The sequence below is a fragment of the Pituophis catenifer genome, unplaced genomic scaffold, assembly GCF_029215685.1.
Source record: "Pituophis catenifer annectens isolate HBS135680 unplaced genomic scaffold, rPitCat1.0.hap2 SCAF_6, whole genome shotgun sequence".
Taxonomy (NCBI): Eukaryota; Metazoa; Chordata; class Lepidosauria; order Squamata; family Colubridae; genus Pituophis; species Pituophis catenifer.
The window spans coordinates 51,316,203-51,337,695 of NW_027256886.1; the positions used below are offsets into that span (position 1 = coordinate 51,316,203).

The 21,493-nt window shown below is 37.7% G+C and overlaps 1 protein-coding gene across 3 annotated transcripts in view; it reads left to right on the forward strand.

The window, feature by feature from the left end:
* Window positions 1-253: 253 nt before the first annotated feature.
* Window positions 254-21,493, forward strand: part of FHIP2A (FHF complex subunit HOOK interacting protein 2A) — a 30,222-nt gene continuing 8,982 nt past the window's right edge. The window contains exons 1-14 of one of the 3 annotated variants that reach the window (XM_070945454.1): window positions 254-297; window positions 479-674; window positions 4,775-4,853; window positions 5,657-5,826; window positions 7,517-7,621; window positions 7,809-7,931; window positions 14,433-14,471; window positions 16,530-16,814; window positions 17,749-17,945; window positions 18,190-18,304; window positions 18,401-18,477; window positions 18,588-18,780; window positions 19,815-19,984; window positions 21,103-21,246. In XM_070945454.1, the coding sequence (XP_070801555.1) occupies window positions 630-674; window positions 4,775-4,853; window positions 5,657-5,826; window positions 7,517-7,621; window positions 7,809-7,931; window positions 14,433-14,471; window positions 16,530-16,814; window positions 17,749-17,945; window positions 18,190-18,304; window positions 18,401-18,477; window positions 18,588-18,780; window positions 19,815-19,984; window positions 21,103-21,246 (1,742 nt within the window). In that variant the 5' untranslated portion in view covers window positions 254-297; window positions 479-629. Of the gene's footprint in view, window positions 298-424; window positions 675-4,774; window positions 4,854-5,656; window positions 5,827-7,516; window positions 7,622-7,808; window positions 7,932-14,432; window positions 14,472-16,529; window positions 16,815-17,748; window positions 17,946-18,189; window positions 18,305-18,400; window positions 18,478-18,587; window positions 18,781-19,814; window positions 19,985-21,102; window positions 21,247-21,493 lie in introns of those variants that run through there. The other 2 variants (XM_070945453.1, XM_070945455.1) reach the window with 2 other exon arrangements.

Consider the following 21,493-nt stretch of genomic DNA (forward strand, 5'->3'; position numbering starts at 1 on the left):
AATAGAATAGAATAGATTTTTTTATTGGCCAAGTGTGATTGGACACACAAGGAATTTGTCTTGGTGCATACGCTCTCAGTGTACATAAAAGAAAAGATACTTCATCAAGAATCATAAGGTACAACACTTAATGATAGTCATAGTTATAAATGAAAAAAGCGGGTGTTGTTGGGAGTGAGCTGCAACTGACGAAAACTTCGACAAAACCGAGTCTGAGAAGATGAGACTAGACGCCTCCTGATTTCTGGCTCCGGCAAGAACTGAAAGAAGCTGCGCTCTGTCCTTTTCGGAGTCCAGGTAGTTTTCCTCTCTTGCTGCTTAAAAGCGCTGCAGCAGCGGCTCTTAGAAGGCCCCTGAGAGGGGAGGGAGCAGAAGCAACGACGCCGGGCGAAAGCGTTCGGCTTCCGGGCACCGTCGCCGAAGCCCGGCGCGGGTGGGTGTCCGCCTCCGTCAGTGCCACGGTGTCTCCTTGCGGCAGGCAGAGCTGGAAGCAGCCCGTCTTGCTTCGGTAGCCGATCCGATCCCCGCTATCCGGTCAGCCGCATGCAGCCCTCACCCTGGAGCGGAGGCGGCGGATCGAAGAGCTCTCCAGATCCTCCCGGCAGCGGCTGCTCCAGTCCAGGGACAAGATGTTCTCCAAGTTCACCTCCATCCTGCAGCACGCCGTGGAAGCGGTAAGGCCACCGGAAGCGCCTGCCACGCAAGGCCGGGGCTTACCTCGGGCCTAAGCTGGGGAACACTCGTTTTCCAGGGCCCTCTCTCGCTTTCCCTCTCTTGTCCAACCGCCTTCGTCTTTCTGCTTCAGATCACCTAATAAATTTAACGTGTTTATTTTTTCCGGTTGGGGAAGAAGGGGGGGGGGGGGCGGGGGGCACCCACGCAGATGCAGAAGATCCAGACGGCAAAGTAGAATAGAAGAACTTGACGATGTAATTCTTGGTTCCTTTTTTCCTTTTAGTCCCTGATTGAACTCAGCTATATAGCTCAGTGTCCTTCTTTTATGTTATTTATTTACTTTATTTATTTACTTACTATGCTTCTGGGCCTGGGCTACAGGAGGGATAAACCAGTAGATAAATGTTTATGCTAAAACAAAAAGTGTAGCCAGATAAAAACTAGCTGAAGGCTCTGGTAAATAAAAAGGTACTTGTTTTGTAATAAAAGACAATTAAAATGGGTGTAGTGCTATTTTTGGATCATCAGAAGCCTTCGGGACAATAGCAGAACAGATCTTACCACAAAATACAGCTTGTGTTATATGTGAGTGAGTCTTCCAATTTTCATTTTCAGAGGACATTGTTCCTCCAGTGCAGGGTGTGCTTTGAAGAGGGGATCTGATCTGCTATCAGATCACCTGATCTTTGATTTTAAAGATGTTTCCCTAGGGAACAAAAGTGTAGAGATGAGGGAGTCTGATGATTCACAACTGGCCCTTTATACCATCTGCTTATAAAACCCTGGGAGGTTTTTGGCAGGAATAAGATTATCCATTGAAGTTCTGTGCTGGACATGGAGGAGACAAAGTCCCCTGGTGCACATTCAGCAGAGAAATAAAAAAGATGATAAGCATAGATTAGTTCAGGGCCCTACCACTACTGTGCCATGCTTGAGTATTGTATGATTACAAAGCATGGCTTCTTCATATACTTTAATCATTGATATCATCCATTATGTGCCATCAAGTCATTTTCGACTTCTAGTAACCACATAGATTTTCTCTAAGACAATCTATCCCTAATCTGTTTGTTCATGTCTCCCAAAGGTGTGCTCATCATCTCTGAAACTCTGTAAATCTATCCATTTTGCTTCTGACCATGCTCTTTAGTTTCTTTCTATCTTTCCCAGCATAAGAGTATTTCTGGAGAGCTGGGTCTCTGCATAATGGATAATTGAGCCTAGTTATTCGGGTCTCAAGTAAGAACTATGAATTGATTTGTTCAATTATCTATCAGTTTTTTTCTTGGCTGTCGGCAATATTCTTAAGAGTCTTCTTCAACATCAAAGTTGAAAAGCATCAACGTTCTTCCGATCCTATTTCTTTAAAGTGCAACTTCCACAGAGTGTCACAGGGAATAAATAACATAACTTGCCTGATTCTAATCTTTGTAGCTATAGACGCATAATAGTATTTTAATATCTTTTCCAAGGCATTCATTAGTTGCTCTACTGGATGCTAGTCTATGGCATATTTAATCATAGGAGTCAACTAAGCTAATGGAAAGGGTAGAGTGAAAGCAGCATACTACTACAATAGTAAAACAGTTTTTACTGAATAAGCATAGATTTTTCATATAAGAGATTGGCACAAGTGGAAATGCGTCCTTTGAAAATTGAAAACATTGATAATGGAAATTAATGGTAATCTTTATATGCATTTAACCAGAAAGTTGTATTAAACTTGGTAGGACTTTTTGCTAACAAGTTCTTGATTAAGACTGCATATTAGGACAGCAGTCCCCAACCTTTTTGATACCAGGAACTGGTTTCATGGAAGACAGTTTTTCCACAGACCGGGGAGGATGGTTTCGGTTCTGCTTGCTCACCTGCCGCTCACCTCCAGCTGTTGGCCTGGTTCCTAACAGACTATGAACCAGTATCATCTTACAAAGTATAGATTCAAGTATAGTGGGCTCTAAAGAAATATGAGTTGACATAAGGGACAGTTGTGTGACACCCACATGCATAATAAACTTATCAGTAGGATCCACACAGGTTATTCCTGCAATTAATCTATGCTGAACAAATACCATCATCTATTTCTATGCAAAGGAAATGCTTCCTTGAATACTGTTTTATTGTGATAACTAAAGGCACATACGCACGCACACACGCACACACATACCCCACATTAATATAAATATGCTTTCTATGAGTAGATTGCTTTCTGTGAGTAGATTATATAGATCAAGGAATTATTTCTGCTACAAGAACTAGCAGTATCTAGATTAATGCTGAAGCATGATGTTTATGTTGCAGGCAGCACTAATTCCTTTATGTATATGTATGTATATATAATATTTTTATGTTTATAATTTTTAAAGTTTAAAAAAACAAATTCAAATTAATAAAAACTATGGAGGAGGAAAGAAAGAAATCAAAGGGAAAACTAAAACAAGGAAGGGAGAAAAAAGATGAAAAATAGCTTCTGATTATAAATTATAAATTTACCTCTTACTCTAAGGTTACAACATGACTCATTGTTCAGTACACTTAATGCTGCAGACCATTTTTCTGTTTGGATACCATACGTATTTAAGAATTCATTTGAGTCAATTTATGTGCTCTGAGTAATTGCAGGTTATCCATGGTTTCTCATATCTGCGATTGACAGAGATCAAATCTTAGAATATGTAATGCTTTTAATGTATCATTAGTTTTGACCTTGTACTTTGTTACTTTAGGAAAGCAAAGAATGACAGATGGATTTTTTTCGTTACATATGAACATTCACAATGTGTTCTCATGGCAGAATTCTCAGTTGTGCCAATGAATGCTAGTGCTGCAAAAGACTGCATGCAATTTAATTATTGAAATTGCAAGTAATGTCTAGTGCTATGTTCAAGAATCTCCTACTCTTAGTTCATAAAAGAACAGTAGAGAGCAGAAAAACAAATGTGATTCAAAGGTGAAAATGGGCATTTCTGTATATCACCAGCCAACCACATTCAATCTGAAGAAGAGACCACCTGAAACACTATAATTCAGTCCTCACTCATGGAGAGGAAAGTCTGTTTTTAAGGCTTTTAAGCTTTGATCGAGGCAGGGGCAGACCTGTTCAGGGACCCATCTGCCCCCACCAGGGTCCTGAAGAACTGCTGGCCCTGGATGTCACTCTTAAATATCCCAATGCCAATAGTATTTATGGCAGTGCCTGGACATCTTTGTGAATGGGCATCCTGGCAGGCCACTTCCAGGAATACAGCACAAGCTACATAGTGTATATTGCACAGTCCAGAAGCCCTCATCTCTCCACTTCTTCCAGTATTGCAACCACTCCAAACAGCGCTTGTCAAACAGCCTCCATGTTCGCCCGGAGAACTGCTGCCTGATCGCCTGCTTTGCCAGCATTGGAGAGGCCCTGCTGCCTTCTCCGTAGCCAGGCCTAGTTAGCGCTAACTTCAACAAACGAGTTCCATTGTCTTGCTGACCTTTACAGCAAGGTTTTACCCTCGCCCAGCACCTGATTCCTGGGCCCCTAGCAGGGTGAAGAAGATAGCAAAGAGCAGCTGCGAACAGAGGGGGCGAAAGGGTATATGGTGGAGTGCAGGATATTAAAGGGCAGAGATGGTGGAAGGGAAATAGGCAGGTATGTGGAGTTGAAGCACCCCTGCAATAAGTGCAGGCAGACCCAAATTTTGATGATGTTACAGCCAGGGTACTTCAGTACTTATAAGCCTGGGACCAGCCATGCCCATTTTTTTCAACACTGTTGTACCTTCAAATGGTCACTGAAGTTGTAAGTCTTGCTAGGGCCTTTCTCATATTGCTTTTAGTTCGTTCTGTTATAATTTTTCTTCTTAGACTGTTCCCAAAATAAAATCAGAATATATTTTATAAGTAAAAGTAAATAAGTTAAAGATAATGCACAGGTTTATGGATCATTTTTTCAGAATTATATAACCTGATTTAATGACAGCTGTATTTTGTATCATTGTCCTGTTGAACTGTCAAGTATATTTTGTGACAACTTCATGAGTAAATTTCAAATATTATTGGAGAAATTCAAAATACATATTTTGAAGAAAATGTCTTCCACTTGTTTGTATTTCTTTAGCTTGCACCTTCCCTTCCATTGCAAGAGGACTTTGTTTACCATTGGAAGGCAATTACCCATTATTACATAGAAACATCAGGTAAGATAAAATTCTTTGTTGTCACTTAGAAAGTAGTGATCTAAAATAATCTTCTTCAATTTATTGCCCTTCCTCAATTCAGTGGATGGGAATTGTAGTTCCACACATATGGCATACACAGAACCAGATCCAAGAAGTAATAAAATAAAGAGGAATCTAGTTGATGACCTCTGGATGGTGTACTTGGCAACACTTCTAAACACACATTTGTAATGTTAGAAGTCCAGAAGTTCAGCTGTTGCAAGTTGTTCCTGTGACTTTGACTTTCTTTACCTTGAAATACAGCAAACTGTCCATTGGTTTATTTATAACGTAACTGTTTCCTTAGATGAAATTGTATCTCCATTGCTTTAAGCATTCTGAGATAAATAAATACCACTTAGCTTCAGTTAATTTTTTTACACTAGTAGTATAAATGTTTTGTTTGCTTTTATTCCTATTATATTTTATATTCATATTCATATTTTATTCATATCTTAAATATATTTTATATTGAAACTTAACATCAGAAAATATCAGAAGATGAGGATATATAACTAACTTTTTTCCATGTTCTTTTTGCAAGAGTTTTCTTGTCTTTTTTGTACCAAAATATCATCAACCATTTACTTTAATAGGAAGTTAATTGAACAGATATACACCAATTTCAGTGGTTAGTAAAAATAATAGATATATTTGCCTTGTCTATTTCTTCTAGCACATGAGAAAATTTAAAAGTAAATAAAAACAATATTTGCTAAAAATTTGCTAAGTTATTGTGCCATGCTAATGAAACTGGATCTTAATGTAAATGCTTTCTGTAGATGACAAAGCTCCTGTGACTGATACCAATATTCCATCACATCTGGAGCAGATGTTGGACATTTTGGTTCAAGAAGAAAATGAAAGGGAATCTGGGGAAACAGGTCCTTGTATGGAATATCTGCTACATCACAAAATTTTGGAAACTTTATACACCTTGGGCAAGGCTGATGTAAGTTTATCAGATTTTATCAATAAAGGCCAGCTCTTATGATTGGATGTAATTGTATTTATTTAACACATGTTAAATATTCATGTTCTTCCAGTGTTCTTGAACAAGAAGTGATGTCTTGGAAATTATAATTTAGGAAGATGTTACTACTGAAAGTTAGAAACATGCATAAACACATGAAAATGATGACATATGTAAAAGTCTCGCAAGTTGGGCAGATTGAAAACTATTGAACTCTGAATTGGTTTGTTCCGGGGTGGAATTCGACTGGATCAGACCGGATTGTACGTACCGGTAGCGGCAATTTTAAATGGTTTGCCAAATCAGTAAAAACCACTCCTGGTTGGTCCCGCCCGCCTGCTCACCCGGGCGCTTGCCTGCCTTCGCAAGCTTGCCACAGGAAGGCCGCGTGGAAGGCATGCAAACAAGCATTTAGGGCTGCCTGGCTGCAGGGAAGGGAGCTAGCAGCCTACTTCCTTCCCTGCGACCTTGCCATGCTTGCCTGCCTTCCACGCAGCCTTCCCAGTGATCCCCCATGCCTGCTTGCCTTCTGAGGTCCAGTCCCACATCCAGCCCTTGACGGGAGATGTGCTCCTTCCAGGTCGTGGGTGGGCAGGCGGTCCTTGCGGAGATGCAGCGACTGCGCTGGGGCCGAGAGGGGCGGTGGTACCGCATGTGCAGCCCCGGGACATCCTCCCGGAGCGCTGCTGTCGCCCCAGAGTTAGCCTTCACCTCTGCAGCTGCTGGTCCCTTGGAGCAGCGCAAATACCATTTTTGCCCTTCTCTTTCTGGGCGCAGCACCTTTGCTTGTTGGGTCACTTCCCCGAAGCCGCAGCTCCGTGGCCAACTGCTTTGCTTTTTCCCTCTTTTTGGGAAGATCGTAGGAGGATCGTGCAGCGGCACCGGCATGGGGGAGGCAGGCAATCGAGATGCCCTGTGCAGCTGCAGGCAAGCCAAGAGACAGTGGGACAAAGGGGCTGGTGCATTGGGATTGCCTTTGCCTCCCCCATGCCACTGCCTCCACCTTCTACTGGTGCCACCACACAAGCCTCCCATGAGGAAAAAGAGAGAAAAAGCAAAGTGGCTGCCTGCAGAGCTGCCAGCTTCGGGAAATGGCCCAACCGGCAGAAGCGCCACACCCAGAAAGAGACGGTGAAAGTCATTCTGCACTGAAGCGGAGGCATTCCAAGCCTTCAGCATATCTTAGAATTGCAATGCTGAAGGTTTGGAATGGAGCCTTTTTTGCGAACGGCAGGAAAATGGGGAGGGGAATTTTCTTGCCTACCATTCTTCCTTCAGTCTATGCTGAGCTTGAGGAATGGATGACAGGCAGGAAAATCCCCCTCCCCATTTTCCTGCCTTTCACGAAAAAGGCTCCATTCCGAATCTGCAGCGTATTCAGTTTTCTTAAATACTGTAATTGTGTTATATTTATTATAAAATCCATTGTTCTGTTTGTTAGAAAATTAATTTAGTATTTATTCTGTTCAGTATTTATTCTGTAAAGTATTTGTTACCACCTTTCATCAACATAGAATTCAGAAAAGCTCAATACTACAAGTTAAAAAATAAAGCTCTCTGTAATATAAGAAGCTTATCAACTAAAGCTATACATATACAAATAAATATTGAAAATAATTATTTTCATAAGCTTCCATATAATTTTTAATTTTTGTTCATTTTTTCCTAGTGTCCTCCAGGCATGAAACAGCAGGTTTTATCTTTTTATACTAAACTTCTGGGAAGAATACGGCAACCTCTTCTTCCACACATAAATGTACACAGACCTGTACAGGTATTGGATTAATTTCAAAAATGGCACATTTGAAAATACATCGTTTGATAATTAAATACATTTGGGTTTTTTTCTATTTTAAGGACATCTACAGTATGATTATACAAAAGAATCAGTAGAAATTGTTATTTTTAATAAAAAGGAAGCCTGATTTTAAAATATTATTTCCTTAATTTTTTTTCAACAGAAATTAATAAGACTCTGTGGTGAAGTTCTTGCAACACCTACAGAAAACGAAGAAATCCAGTTTCTCTGCACAGTATGTTCAAAGTTGAAACAAGATCCATACCTGGTTAACTTTTTTCTTGAAGTAAGTTAATCCATTGCTGATTGTGCTTTTACTGAAAAGTCTGTTTAAGTGTTGAAAAATTTTCTTCTTAAAAGGATCTTTTCAATTTTACAGAAAATTGTGCTTCACTAGCAGACACAATACTTTTATAAATATAATATTTAATGAATTATATAAGCCTTGTTAAATAAGAAACATTTCCATGTTTTTACAAATAGATTCATATATATTCATAAATCCAGCATAGCCTTTTACTTTACTTTCCTACACTAACATTCCTTGTTATAGGCATTTGTAGTACTTTTATTAACTTGAAGCAATTTAAACTGAGTTGTACTCATAATTTCCTCTTGATTTCCAAAGTTTTGCTGGTAATTCAGAGTTGTTTAAGATGGGCAACCATATAAATCTTTTAAATAAACAAGCATAAATAAATAAGATTGAATCTTAAGGCAGTTGAACTTCAATCATTAGGAACTGGGATTATATCAGCAATCCCATTGCTATAAATAGAGAATTTGTTCATCAAATTAGAAGTAACAGCCTGCCAATCACTTTTGGACCACATATCCACTTGGTCCAGGTTATTGATGGTTGTGTATTCCTCAGAAGAAAAAATTGCTTTCGTCTCTCAGCCCACCTTTTATCATCCAGATCCAACATGGCCTTTTGTCATAGGGACTGATGTAGCCCTGGGAGTGCTGTTGCTCGTGGCCGATACACTCCTTCATCTTATTCTCCTGTGAATGCTACTTATCAAACTTATCACAGCTGAAAAAATTTACATCCTCTTGGATAAAGAACTGTTAGCAACTGAAGCCACATACGAAAGTTGGTAATATCTGCTAGAAGAGGCCATGCACATTGACCATTAGCATCTTTAGACAACTAGGAAGCTGAACCAAAGACAAATCCAGTGGTTTCTATCCTCCTGTTTTAACTTTAAAATTACTTATATTCCTATCAGCCAAAACAAGCTGGAATCCAGGAAGCCATAGTACAAACACTCAGATATTGACTCTCAGCTGCTGTATCTCCAGAAAAATTTGCTGCTTCCAGTGTTCTACTGTATACTTCAAGAACTACAAGAACAGTCTTGCCTTACCTGCTATTCCCCAGGCCTATTGGAAGGAAATTGAAGCCATCTATAATAACCTCCCCCATGATATTGGGTCAAAATGTCTTATACTTTCAAGGTTGAGCTCAAGGTTGAGAAGTAGAGCAATATGTTGTTTCGTACCCTGTTTGTGGCTGGTCCAAAACTGTTCCAGGAAAGCCAGTTCTCTCATGCTGCTGTATGTAAATTACCACCAAAAACAATTGGACTAAATTTCTGGCTTCAGAGGAATCTTCCTAAAACAGTGCACAACACATCTCTACACAAATAACACAATTCTTATTAATTATGGTGTCCACCTTTGATTTTTTTCTTCTGGATTCCACTAGCTAATCAATTACATATGCAATCAATGCTTGCAGGAACTGAACGCAATCCACCAAGTTCGTCATGTATGGAAAGCAAAAAAATTATATAGACACTTTGCTGATCATCAATATCAATAACCTGTAGCTATCTCATTAGTTGCAGACTTGGTTTGGATTTTCACCAAGCACCTATCTAAAAACTAGGCCACCTAGTTTTTTCCTCATTAAAGCTATGAGTAACCCATTAATCCATCATGTTAAACTACCTGCATCAAATAAAGTATACCAACTTCCATAGATCATTGTTGGCACGTGATGCTCCAATGTCTCATTGTTCAAATCCTCTGCCTCGGAATAAATTATGACTCCAAATATGAGGTGGCACATATTTAGGACTCCCATAGGTATCGACACTGATTACGTTGCTTGATGGACTAGAGCAGCGGTGTCAAACTGGATTTCTTTGAGGGCCAGATCAGCATTGTAGTTCTCCGCCGCAGGCTGACAGTGGGGAATGGGGGTGGGGCGAGACAGATGTCTCCTGCAGCACCCTTCCAGCCAAAATGGGGCACGGGGAGTCCACATGCAGCCTTCCTGCACCTCGTTTTCACCCTTCATGGTCTCCTGCAGCACTCTGCCGGCTGTTTTGGGGCCCATTTTTGGGGTGAAAATGAGGCGCAGGGAGGCTGCACTCAGCCCGTTTTAGCAGCCAGAGGCACCGCCAAGCTGCTAAGCACCCCGTGGGCTGCATCTGGCCCGTGGGCCTTGAGTTTGACACCCCTGGACTTTAGAAATGGCCCAGAGGAATGGTAGTGAGGATGCATTCCAAGTTCATGCTCCACCTCTGAAATGTTACTTCCATAAACAACACTTCCAGAAGCATAAGCTTCCATCTGAGGTTGGACAGAATTCTGGGGAGGAAGATAGTGCCATGACCCAGGACTCGGATTCTTAAGAAGCTGCTCTAACTGAACATGTGGAATATCAGCCTCAAGAGACTCTTAAGTCAGGAATCACCCAAGGCTGTTCAAACAGAGGCATCGTGAGAATGGTTGGAACTGTTGGCTTCAGCTTCCAAGCTCTCAGATTCAGAGAGTAGAGCAGAGAACAGAGCAAAGATACTCAATGAAGCTTCTTGTCAAGCAAGGGAGTAATACTCTTGATTAAAGATACCGTATTTTTTGGAGTATAAGACGCTCCGGACTATAAGACGCACTTACCTTTTTTGGGGAGGAAAACAAGAAAAAAAAATCTGCCTCTGCCTCCCAGCAATTTGCTTCCTTGCAGCAAACAGCAAACAGCCTGCTTTAGTTTCATTTTCAATCAGCCTGATTAGCACAAGGAAAAAAAATGCCTTCCAGCCTCCTTGCAGCAAATAGCTGAGGCCCGCACAGCAATAGGATATGGCAAGCCCTGTAGCCTGAAACAGCTGTGGGTGGGAGGCCCATCCAAGGACAGTCAACTGCTTGTGCTAATCAGGCTGTGCTGAAGCTGAAACGGTCTGTTTGCTGTTTGCTGTTTGCTGCAAGGAGGTAAATTGCTGGGAGGCAGAGGCCAAATGGTGGGGGCCAGCGGGTGGGTAGAGCTACATTCGGTGTATAAGACGCACCCAAGTACAGTAGCTGTCTGCAACCTAATTTAAAAGGCAGCTTTATCTGTGTTACTTTATTAGAAACAACTGTTTGATTTCCTCCTTTGGTGGATCATTCTTGTGAATCATGAAACTCTGACCTTGGACTAGCTGACAAACCTAACTTGGCTCCGTGAACTTTGGATTGGATTTTGATTACTCTTCTGCATGCTCCTGTTAAAAGCAAAATTGCTCGGACAAGGTTTCTTTTCCAGAGACTGTTTTGATTTACATTCCTTTCCTTGACTGCCGTTACCTATTCTGCCTTGAGTAAATTGCTATTTTTGCCTAGCAACTGTGTGTGAGTTTTAAACTGTAGAGGTGGGTGGGAATGACCTTGGGATACAGGGAAGAGGTACTGCCTAGGGAATGATCAGATAAAAGATGACATAACTCTCAATTGCATAATATGCACAGAGGGAGAGATCCAAAAGGGAACCTGCCTAACTTCTCAGACTGTAAAAGAGACAGCAGGAGGTTTTCATTATAAGACTGGCAAGATTCTGTTAATGTAGCCTAAGGTAGAATTAGCTCATTTGGTTGTATTTCCAGCCTGGCCTACTGTAGCTGGAAAGGCTGGCCTAAACCAAAGAGGACAATTTTATCCTTGATAGGTTGCTGAACAGAATTATTCTAGTGAAACAGAATTAGTGATGGAGATTCATCTCTTCTATCATAATTTTGCTAAACACTTATGAGAAAAGTATGTCTGCATAGACTTGGACATGCAACTATAACACTTATGGAAGACATTTTAGAGTTCTGCCAATTCCGGTGTTTTGGGAATAGTTCCAGTTAGCGTGAACTGAAATCCCTCACAACGTATAGCCTGATTCAGTTGTGACTAATAAATATTAATTAGATGCATAAAATTACTAATAAAATGGTGAGATCAAGGAGACAGAAGGATAGCTCCTTCTGAACTAGTTCCATATATATATGAACATTAAGGTATTTTGAGAAAGGTAGTTGGTTAGCGTTTGTTTTTGAAAAAAACAGATTATCTAGAACAGGGGTGGGCAACTATGGCCCTTTTATGACTTGTGGACTTCAACTCCCAGAATTCTTAAGCCAGCCATGTTAGCTCAGGAATTCTGGGAATTGAAGTCCACAAGCCATAAAAGGGCCATAGTTGCCCACCTCTGATCTAGAACCATTCCAGCATCGTTTAAATTAAGGGGTTGGAACCAGCATCATGTTGATGATCCTTATAGCTGATCTGCTGAAAGAGAGAAATGTGAAAGTATAACCACTTCTGGATATCTCAATTACATTAGATACCACTGATTGTGCAGTAATGTATTGTTGGACTGGTTCTATGGGTCATAATTGGAATCACAATATTGAGAATTTGGGAATTTTGCTCAGTTCGATTACTAAGGTGTGGAGTGTCCAAGGGATCCATTTTGTATCATGTGTTTAATATCAGTACAAAATTGTTTAGTAAAATTATCAGGAAGTCAGTTGCATCTGAGCTGGATTCTAGTCTACTTTGTTTGGACACTGTAATGGCATGATTAGGGCTAATAAATTGAGGCTGAATCCTGTTAAGAGGCTGTTGATTTTTAAATAGTTATTTAAAAATATTGTATTTAATATTATTTATTTAAGTATTTAATTTCACCTTTATTTATAAATAGTTCAGTATTAAATAAAACTAAAAAAAAGAAAAAAAAACATTCCCCATATTTTACATCAGTCAAAACTAATATGACAATGTCATGTTGTAGTTGCTGCTTATTGACCACTTGTTTATGATTGTCTGAAGTTACAATAGTGCTGAATATTTAATTCTCCATACCCTGGGCTTAGCTGCTCTTGCACATAATTTGGAATTTAAATTAGTTTATAATATTACAAATACCATATATATCTTATATTTATTTTGTTTTTTATTTAAAACATTTCTATAGCCACCCATCTTTCAGCAAACTCTGGATGGCCTCCAATCAAACATTAAAAGACATATAAAATCATATTAAAGCTGTAAAACTCAACTGTTTAAAACATTAAAGCATCAAAAAGAACAAAAACCTAGTGCCAAATCAGTTTGATTATCTGATTATCTTTTTCCAATGTTTGATGGAAAAGTAGATATTTACAGCCTTATGGAAGGCTAAATAGGTGGAGGCCTACAGGACATCAGGCAGATATTCCGCAGGTAGTCTGGCCCTGTGCCGTATAGGGCATTAAAGGTGATGACCAGCACCTTGAATTGCACCAGGAAAGAAACTGGAAGCCAGTGAAGCTCATTCAACAGAAGTTTTACATGGACAAACCTAGGGCCCCTCTACTGTGCTTGCTGCTGCATTCTGGACCATTTGAAGCTTCTGGGTGCAGACCCATATACAGTACATTGCAGTAATCTAGATATTCTCTTTTGTTTACATTCTTTTCAGTTTATCCTTTTTATGTTGTAAACTGCCTAAAGTAGCCCCAGGTGGAAAATAAATTTAACAAAATCAAACAAACAAACATATGAAATTATGGAAACAGTTTAACCAGACTGCTCAGGCTTGCCAATATATATCCAGTGATTTCAAGATATCGATGGTGATAGAAAGTTTGATTGTTTGATACATGAGAAAATGCATCTCACCATGCTCTGCATACTTAATGTATAAACTGAATTTGGTTTAAAAATTTAACAGCCCAAATAGATTAGAGTCTATCTATAGTAGTTCACTATTTCCATAAATGGTGCGTCAACCCAATACCTGTGGAAAAGTCATAGCTGTGGAGAAAAGACTGGTAATCTTGAGAGAATCTTACAAATTTGGAATTGTATGTTTATACTTGGAAGTATCTCCAAATGAATTTATTCAATATTTCTGAGTAGACATGTATAGAATTAATACTACTGAAGATATGAAGGTTTTTAATGAGTGGCAGGGAGTTGCCAGCAGTTCACCTTCTGAATTTTATTAGAGTCGCTGCAACTTTTTCCATAAACAGGTCTTCTACTGTAATTGCATTTAGAAAATTGGTAATTATTATTGCCATTATTTGTAGATTTATGTGGCCATATTAGACCACTGGAATATGGATAACAGTGCTGCATTTTTCAGTGCAGTACTTTTTGTGATGAACAATGCGTCCTGTCCTATACAATTATGTGGTTGTATTTTCAATTATCTTTGTTCCATGATTTTGTGACTAATAGTGTGAAAATGAAGAAGCAGCATATGTATTCTGACAGAGTGTGTATGATTACATTTCTTTTGATGTTTTCATTACCACAATTAACTGGTTAGGCTTTTTATGTGGCGTTTGTTTGTTTGTTTGTTTGACAAGATGCTTTCTACACACCTTTTGCTGCTGAACTGAGTTGGCTTTTTTCTTTCTGTTAAGTTCAGCAAACTGTTGCTTGCTCTTGCTATCCCCAGTGGTCTGGTAGTGAAGTCCCTTGGTGATGATGCTCTTGAATCAGAAAGCATACAGCCTATTTCATTAAACTTTCCTAATAGGTGATTCCAGTCCCTGTCCTACACATTTCTTCGAGGCAGGTGAGCAGGTGGGCTTCAGAACTGCATGAACAAATCAGTGAATTTTGATTGTTTTGCATAGTGTGATTCATAAATCATCTCTTACTGCAACCCATTAACAGTAATAAAGGAACAGACACCACATTACCTTACCTTTTTTTTTTACTGTTTCCAGAGAAAACATTGTGTTTCTTGGTAGAAAAAACATGGTCCCATGTATTTTTTTTTTTGCCAACAAAACCCATAAAACACCAGTGTCATGGTGCAGGAGCTTTTTAAAATTATAGTACAAAATTGTGGGCTATACTAGGTTCTCCATTTCTAATTTAGGCATAGTCATCAAGTCTTTGCCACTATTTGTCAGGTTGATTCTTTCTGCAAGTATTTCTTTTTAGGTGAAGACTAACATTAACAATTTCACATCACAACTGTGCTGAAATCTCACTACAGGCCTGAGGTCTATTTAAAAGAAGTATTGAAAACCTAAGAATACTTAGGGTGTTTCCCCGAAAATAAGACCCTGTTTTATATTTTTTTGAACCCTGAAATAAGCGCTTGGCCTTATTGCCATGCACTCAAAAGGCCGATTGGGCTTATTATCAGGGGATGTCTTAATTTGGGGAAAACAGGGTACATGGTGAACTTACATATAATACTAAAATTTGGTCTTAGTTTTCCATATATCATTTTAGCATAGTGGGATCCATGAATGTTAAAATGATGCCATGCATGAGTCAATTTCATTTTCAAAAACAAAGAAATCTACAGTATTCTTTAGAAAATGTATATATGCCTTTTTATAGTAAAACATTTTCTGGAAAATAGTAGGCTACTATGCAATAGTACTCTTTTTATCCCTTACGTTCATAATAGAACATAATTATGTTCTAATTACATTTTAGTCTTAATTATATGTTTATTTTCTATAATGCACGGAATATTGCATGTGCTTCCAAAATAACATATTACTCAAGGATAACAATTACACAATTGTTTATGCAATCTTATTATAATATAAGTGTGCCATATTGCCAAATACAGAAAGCAAACTGTGAGATCCATTACCATAGTTCTTAAGGATTTTTTTAAACTGGCAAAAACTGGAACTTTGAATCTGTCTTATTCACAAATCAGAAGCAGATCTTTAGGCAAAAGTAAAGTGTTCAAAGTGTTTCCACTTTAAATTGGGCAGCCTTTAGAAAGGTTTTGACAATTTTGTATAGTGGTAAGTACAGATTTCCTAATTCCAATAACATTTTTTTCTTTTAGATGTGTGCAATTAGAAGCATGACTAGTTAAGCACCTAAAACCCTTCTTAGAACTCAGAATAATAAAGTGAGTTGAGGTCTTAAACTAAATTCTTTTGGATTTTTTTTGAATTAATATTAGAAGATTCCTTGCATATCATAAATGTCTGCTTTCATTTGGAAGGATATGTAGAGTATAGCACTTGATTGTACAATTTCTAGCAAATTTTTGCAGCACACTTTAAATTATTGAAGGATGTCCTGTTTCTTCTATTTTTAACGTGTTATTTGGTAATTCTGACTAACCAGATTGATGAGAAGTATGTTTTAATTAGATAAGAAGCAGAAGAAGTAAACCACTAAGGCTAACAAATCAAATGATAACATGTGGGTATTTTTTAAAAAAAATAATTGAAGTATGTATGTAAATATATAGGTTACAAATAAACACAAGATAGTAGCTTATTAATTAGGCTAAAATTCATGGAAAATTGCTTGATGTTTATAAATTTCAGCAGTCTGTACAAAATATATAATGCAATAAACTAGGCAGGTTTTTTTTCCTGCTCTAAGATCTGAGAATCAAAAATACATTCTGTGATTAAACGTTCTTAAAATATGAAAGGCATAATGAAAACCTTCCTTACGTTACATTATTCAATTCAAATGCATTTTAGTTACTTAGAAACTTAGACCCTCAGGAATCAGTTTAACATTTTAGGTTTCTTCTGCTGTTTCTTCATTTCCTTTGGGTTTCTTCATACTGTATTTCTGCTACAAACCAAACAGTGATTTTATCTTTGTAATTTTCCATTTTAATTTTTTTTTTCAGAACAAGCAGAAAGGATTGGCTTCAAAAGATGTAGCAAACTCAGTCACAGAAGACCTCGTAAAAGGGCAAGATTCTGGAGTGACAGATACAGGACAGTCCATTCAATCTGAAGAAACATCAAATAGGACAAAGCAAGCAGAGAGAGAGAAAGACCTTCAGGAGGCAGATAATTTGTCTGCAAATCAAATTGAATTAAACATCCCTTTATCTCCAGAGGCTTTAGCTGTTCGTCCACATGGGGACTATAATTTGGTGAATTCTCTGCTCAACCTTACCAAAAGCCCAGTGAGTGTCTATTGATTTTTGGAGATTTAATTTTGGATTAAAGAGAGACATAATTTCTCTGTATGGTAGGTGTTTGGCTACTGAGTAATAATGGTGGGTATAGATCCACTTTAACCAAAATTCACAGGAATCCTCACAAATTTGCTCTAATTTGTGGTTTTCAAACTCTGGATCAGGATTTCTAGTAAATTGTAAGGTATTGAGGGTGGGGCATCAGATATGTCCCATTGGGCAGGCGAACTGCAAACAAGTCTAGGCATTACTCCTGTGCACCTTATTTGAGGGGAGGAGGGCTGTTCTACAACTAAGTCTGAGAATTCCTTTATATGGAAGAAATATAATGATTAAAAGTGGTTTATTCCTTATACAACATTAACATCAACACCAACAAAATTGTTAGTTTTCTTTGCAGAAGAGTCAGTACATTAACTCACTATTTTCTGGAGCGTATACTACAGAGTTAGAGAATCACTATTGTAAGTTCTTTAAGACTTGTTCTGAATGGTGTCCTATTAGTACCCAATCTGCTAAATAATGCTTTAGATTAACAAGGACTTTTAGAACTTGTTTAAACTATCCCATTTTGTTAGCCATGTTGCCTGCAGATAATAGACGTTCCCATCCTAGAAGTGTGGTGAAACCCATTCACTTTTTTTAAGATAAGTAAAGCTGCATTCGAGAACGGAAACTTCCTTTAAGTTATTCTGTATAAACAGAGTCAATCCTGATTGTGATGGTCTGTATGTATAGTAAATAAATAAGCAAAATTAATCCTACATATACATTCATGCCATATTGTGTAATCAGTTCAATCTATTTTACCCACCGCTACATTGTATTTTAGCCTTGTCACATTTTTTTTAAGATTAGGTCATGGAAACCATATAATTAGATGTGTTTCAACTTAGTAAAATCTGTTGATCTTCCTTCACAGGATGGCCGAATAGCAGTGAAAGCTTGTGAAGGCCTTATGCTTCTAGTGAGCTCGCCTGAACCAGCAGCTGCCAAGTGCTTAACACAGAGTACATGTTTATGTGAACTGCTGACAGATAGGCTGGCCTCTCTTTACAAATCCCTCCCTCAATCAATGGATCCTTTAGATATCGAAACAGTAGAAGGTATTAACTGGGGGTAAGTATTCTGTCCTTGCATGCTTGTGTTACTTTTTGAACATAAGCTGTAGATTGATTTATATTTATAACCTACCTTATACTTGAGATCAGTTAAAATTTAAATGTCTCTCAGTTGGAAAAAGTATCAGTATCAATACAATAATGAAAATTACCTAAAATGTTTAGAACTCTTGCTTATCATTATGCTATAATGGTAGCAAATATCAAATATGTTTCATTTGCCTTCATTTCCTGCACTCTAGTTTGGACTCCTATAACTACAAAGAAGACGCATCTGCTTTCCCAGGCAAAAGAGCTCTGATTTCATTCCTATCCTGGTTTGATTATTGCGATCAACTCATTAAGGAAGCTCACAAGGTTTGTGATACTTGTATCAGAAATTGCCAAAACAAGTTCACAAAGCTATGGTTTGTAAATCACGAAGATGACATCTTGATACCCTCTATATTTTAGACAACTGCTGTTGCCATGGCAATCTCAGTGCGGGAGCGTTTTTTCATTGGCGTGATGGAACCTCAGCTAATGCAAACGTGAGTAATCATCCATTGAAAAATGAAGTGGGCTTTCCCCCATCCTTTTTATTTTTAACGAAGAAACCCGTGTTATTCAATTTGTTTTTAAAAATTCTTGTTATGATCAGTTCAGAGATTGGAATTCTTACTTCAACTGCCCTGTTGCATCGTATCGTTCGTCAAGTTTCATCAGATGCCTTAGTTCACGAAATGGTTTATTTCATCCTTGGAGAGCAGCGGGAGCCGGAAAAACTAATAGATGTCAACAGGCATCCATTGCGACATCGCTTAATTGAGCACTGTGATCACATTTCAGATGAGGTAAGAAGTTCAAATATAGCAAGTGCATAATGGTGTTGTGAAACAAATGGTGTTCGAGATGTGTATTAATAAGTTAAGTTTTAAATGGTGAACAGCATTACAAAATAGTTCATCTTTAGACACCAGATAACCATAAGTAAATATATATTTAAAAATATTGAATGCAACTGAAGATTATATGACTACACCTTCTAATAGTCTCATTTCTAAGTGGGCAGACCACTCTGAGGATAAATAATTCAGAATAACCCATAAAGTACTGAAAAACAAATACTTAAAAGTCTGTTTGCAATCCCTAGCATATGTGCTCCCTTTCCTATCTGATAAATATAGGATGCTATCATTTTGGGATGTGATGCAGAGATGGATAAAAGGAAGTGGAAAATCATGAGTAGAAAGGCCTGTCAGCACTTTCAAAGGCTGGGCAACTCGCTAGATAACCTAGTGCTCTGCTGGTCTAGCAATTAGAGGACTAATACCTCAAGATTTGCCTCAGGCAAGGAAGCCTGTAACATTCACTTAAGTGCTACTTTGAACTTGTGGCGGGTCTTATTTCCAATTCTAAGCAGAATACTATAGAATAGAATATTCATGAGACAGTTGTGGTCCTTCAGTTGTTGCTGAACTGCAATTTCAGTAATAGCCATACAAACCATACTATTCAGTACTGGAAAGGGATGACAATTTCTCATCCCTAACCTAGAATAGTTCATTCAGATGGATTTCCAAAATAATTTTACGGCAGCTTTTCCTAAATTTACACCTGTAACGAGCCACCAAATTAGGAGATAGTAACAATTAGGTTTGTCTTAACCCAAACTTATTTTAATTGCATTAAGTATGTATCTATATACGTTAGTCTCTAGAGCTGTTCTATCATAATATTATTATGTTTATATCTCAATAATATTGAGAACACATATGAAAAAGACAATTAATTAATTGTCTTTTTCATATGTGTTCTCAATATTATTATGCTTATTAATTAAGCCTTTCCAGTATTTTTTAATGTCTTTTTTCCTTTACTTCTACAGATCAGCATAATGACCCTCAGAATGTTTGAACATCTTTTGCAAAAGCCTGATGAACACATTCTTTATAATCTGGTTCTTAGAAATTTAGAAGAGAGGAACTATACAGAATATAAACCACCCTGCCAAGAAGATAAAGACGTGGTAGAAAATGGGCAGATACCAGGAGCAGTGTATGTTTTATTATGTTCTGAATTTCCTCTGAAGTAGCTATAATGTTTCATTAGTTTTTTAAAAAAACTAAAATCATTTTACTTTCAGGTAGGTTTATTTTAATAAGCAAATATTTGAGAAGATAGATTTAATGTTTGAATGTGTTATTTTAATAGGTCACAAGTAGTTAAAGAATAGAAGTAAAATTATGAAAGGACTGCTTTCATGCAAGAGATATGAATGAAGAATGTACATCTACCCATTTAACAGCAACCTTAGCTGCAGCAGGATACTCCAAAGACTGTCATTCACGCTCTTGCCATCTCTGATTAGTTTACTGTAATTTACCTTTAAGGACTATTTTAAAACTAGAGTTGGTCTAGAATGCTGTGGCCTGCATGTTTACTAATCAGTCTTGGCACTGCCATGATATACCATTGCTGCAGGAGTTACCCAGGCTACCAGTGTATTTCATTTTTTAAAATTATTTTTATTGAATAATTTTGTTACAAAATAATACATTAAACATAAATAAAAGTGATAACTAATTAAGGAATAAAAAAGAGACAGACAGAAAAGAAATAACAAAGAAAGTTAAAAAAAGGAGTGGTTTCTAATCTTTTTTTTTTTAACATAAGTTATAAATGCATTTATATTTTATCCTTTCTAAGGATCCGTTAGAGAAGTTCCCTTTTCTTTACCTTTTCCAAACATCAAACCCATAAATCACATGTTGAAAATTTTTACATTTAACTCTTGCTTTTTCCCTTGCCGTATAAATATCTAGATATACAGTATCTTTCTGTAATTGCTTCAATGGTGCATTTGTTGTCAAAGTAGATATTGTTTGACACAGAAACATCATTCTAGGTAATTAATTCTGAAGTGGTTCACGCTTCAAATATTCTGATGTTGGAATGGCCTATTTTGTGATTGTTTCGTGACAGAATGTTTTCATGTCTACTCAAGTTATTTTTGGAACATGTTTAAAAAGCTGCTCATGAGTTGAAGGCTATAGCTGAAAGGGAAAGGAAGCAGAAATTGTACAGGATGGATGTAATTTTTTTTTCAGGTTGCAGACAAAGTTGTCTTTCAAATAGAAGGCATTAACTTTTATTCTTTCTTCGTTTTGCTACAGAGACCTGGAAGAAGATCCTTTGTTTACAGATCTTTCTCCTGATACCATATTGTCAAATCAAGAGTGGCTTACTGCTTCACCACCTACAACTCCTGATCATCCAAAAACTGATGGGAAGACTGAAGTCCATAAAATTGTAAATAGGTGTGTTAAACTTCTTAATATTTGTGCTTAGGTTAGTAATACTGTAACACTTACTTTAGGTTTTTGCAATAAACATATATACTACTGGTGTAGTATATATTTTATTAATCGTTTGTTATATTGATATATGACCATCCAGGAGTAAATGTGACGTGTACAACACTTTTTTGTCCATTTTTCTCGCAAGAATGCCCCTGTTTTTCATAGCTTAGGCTGGACTTGAATCTGAGTCTTCCTATTCCTACAA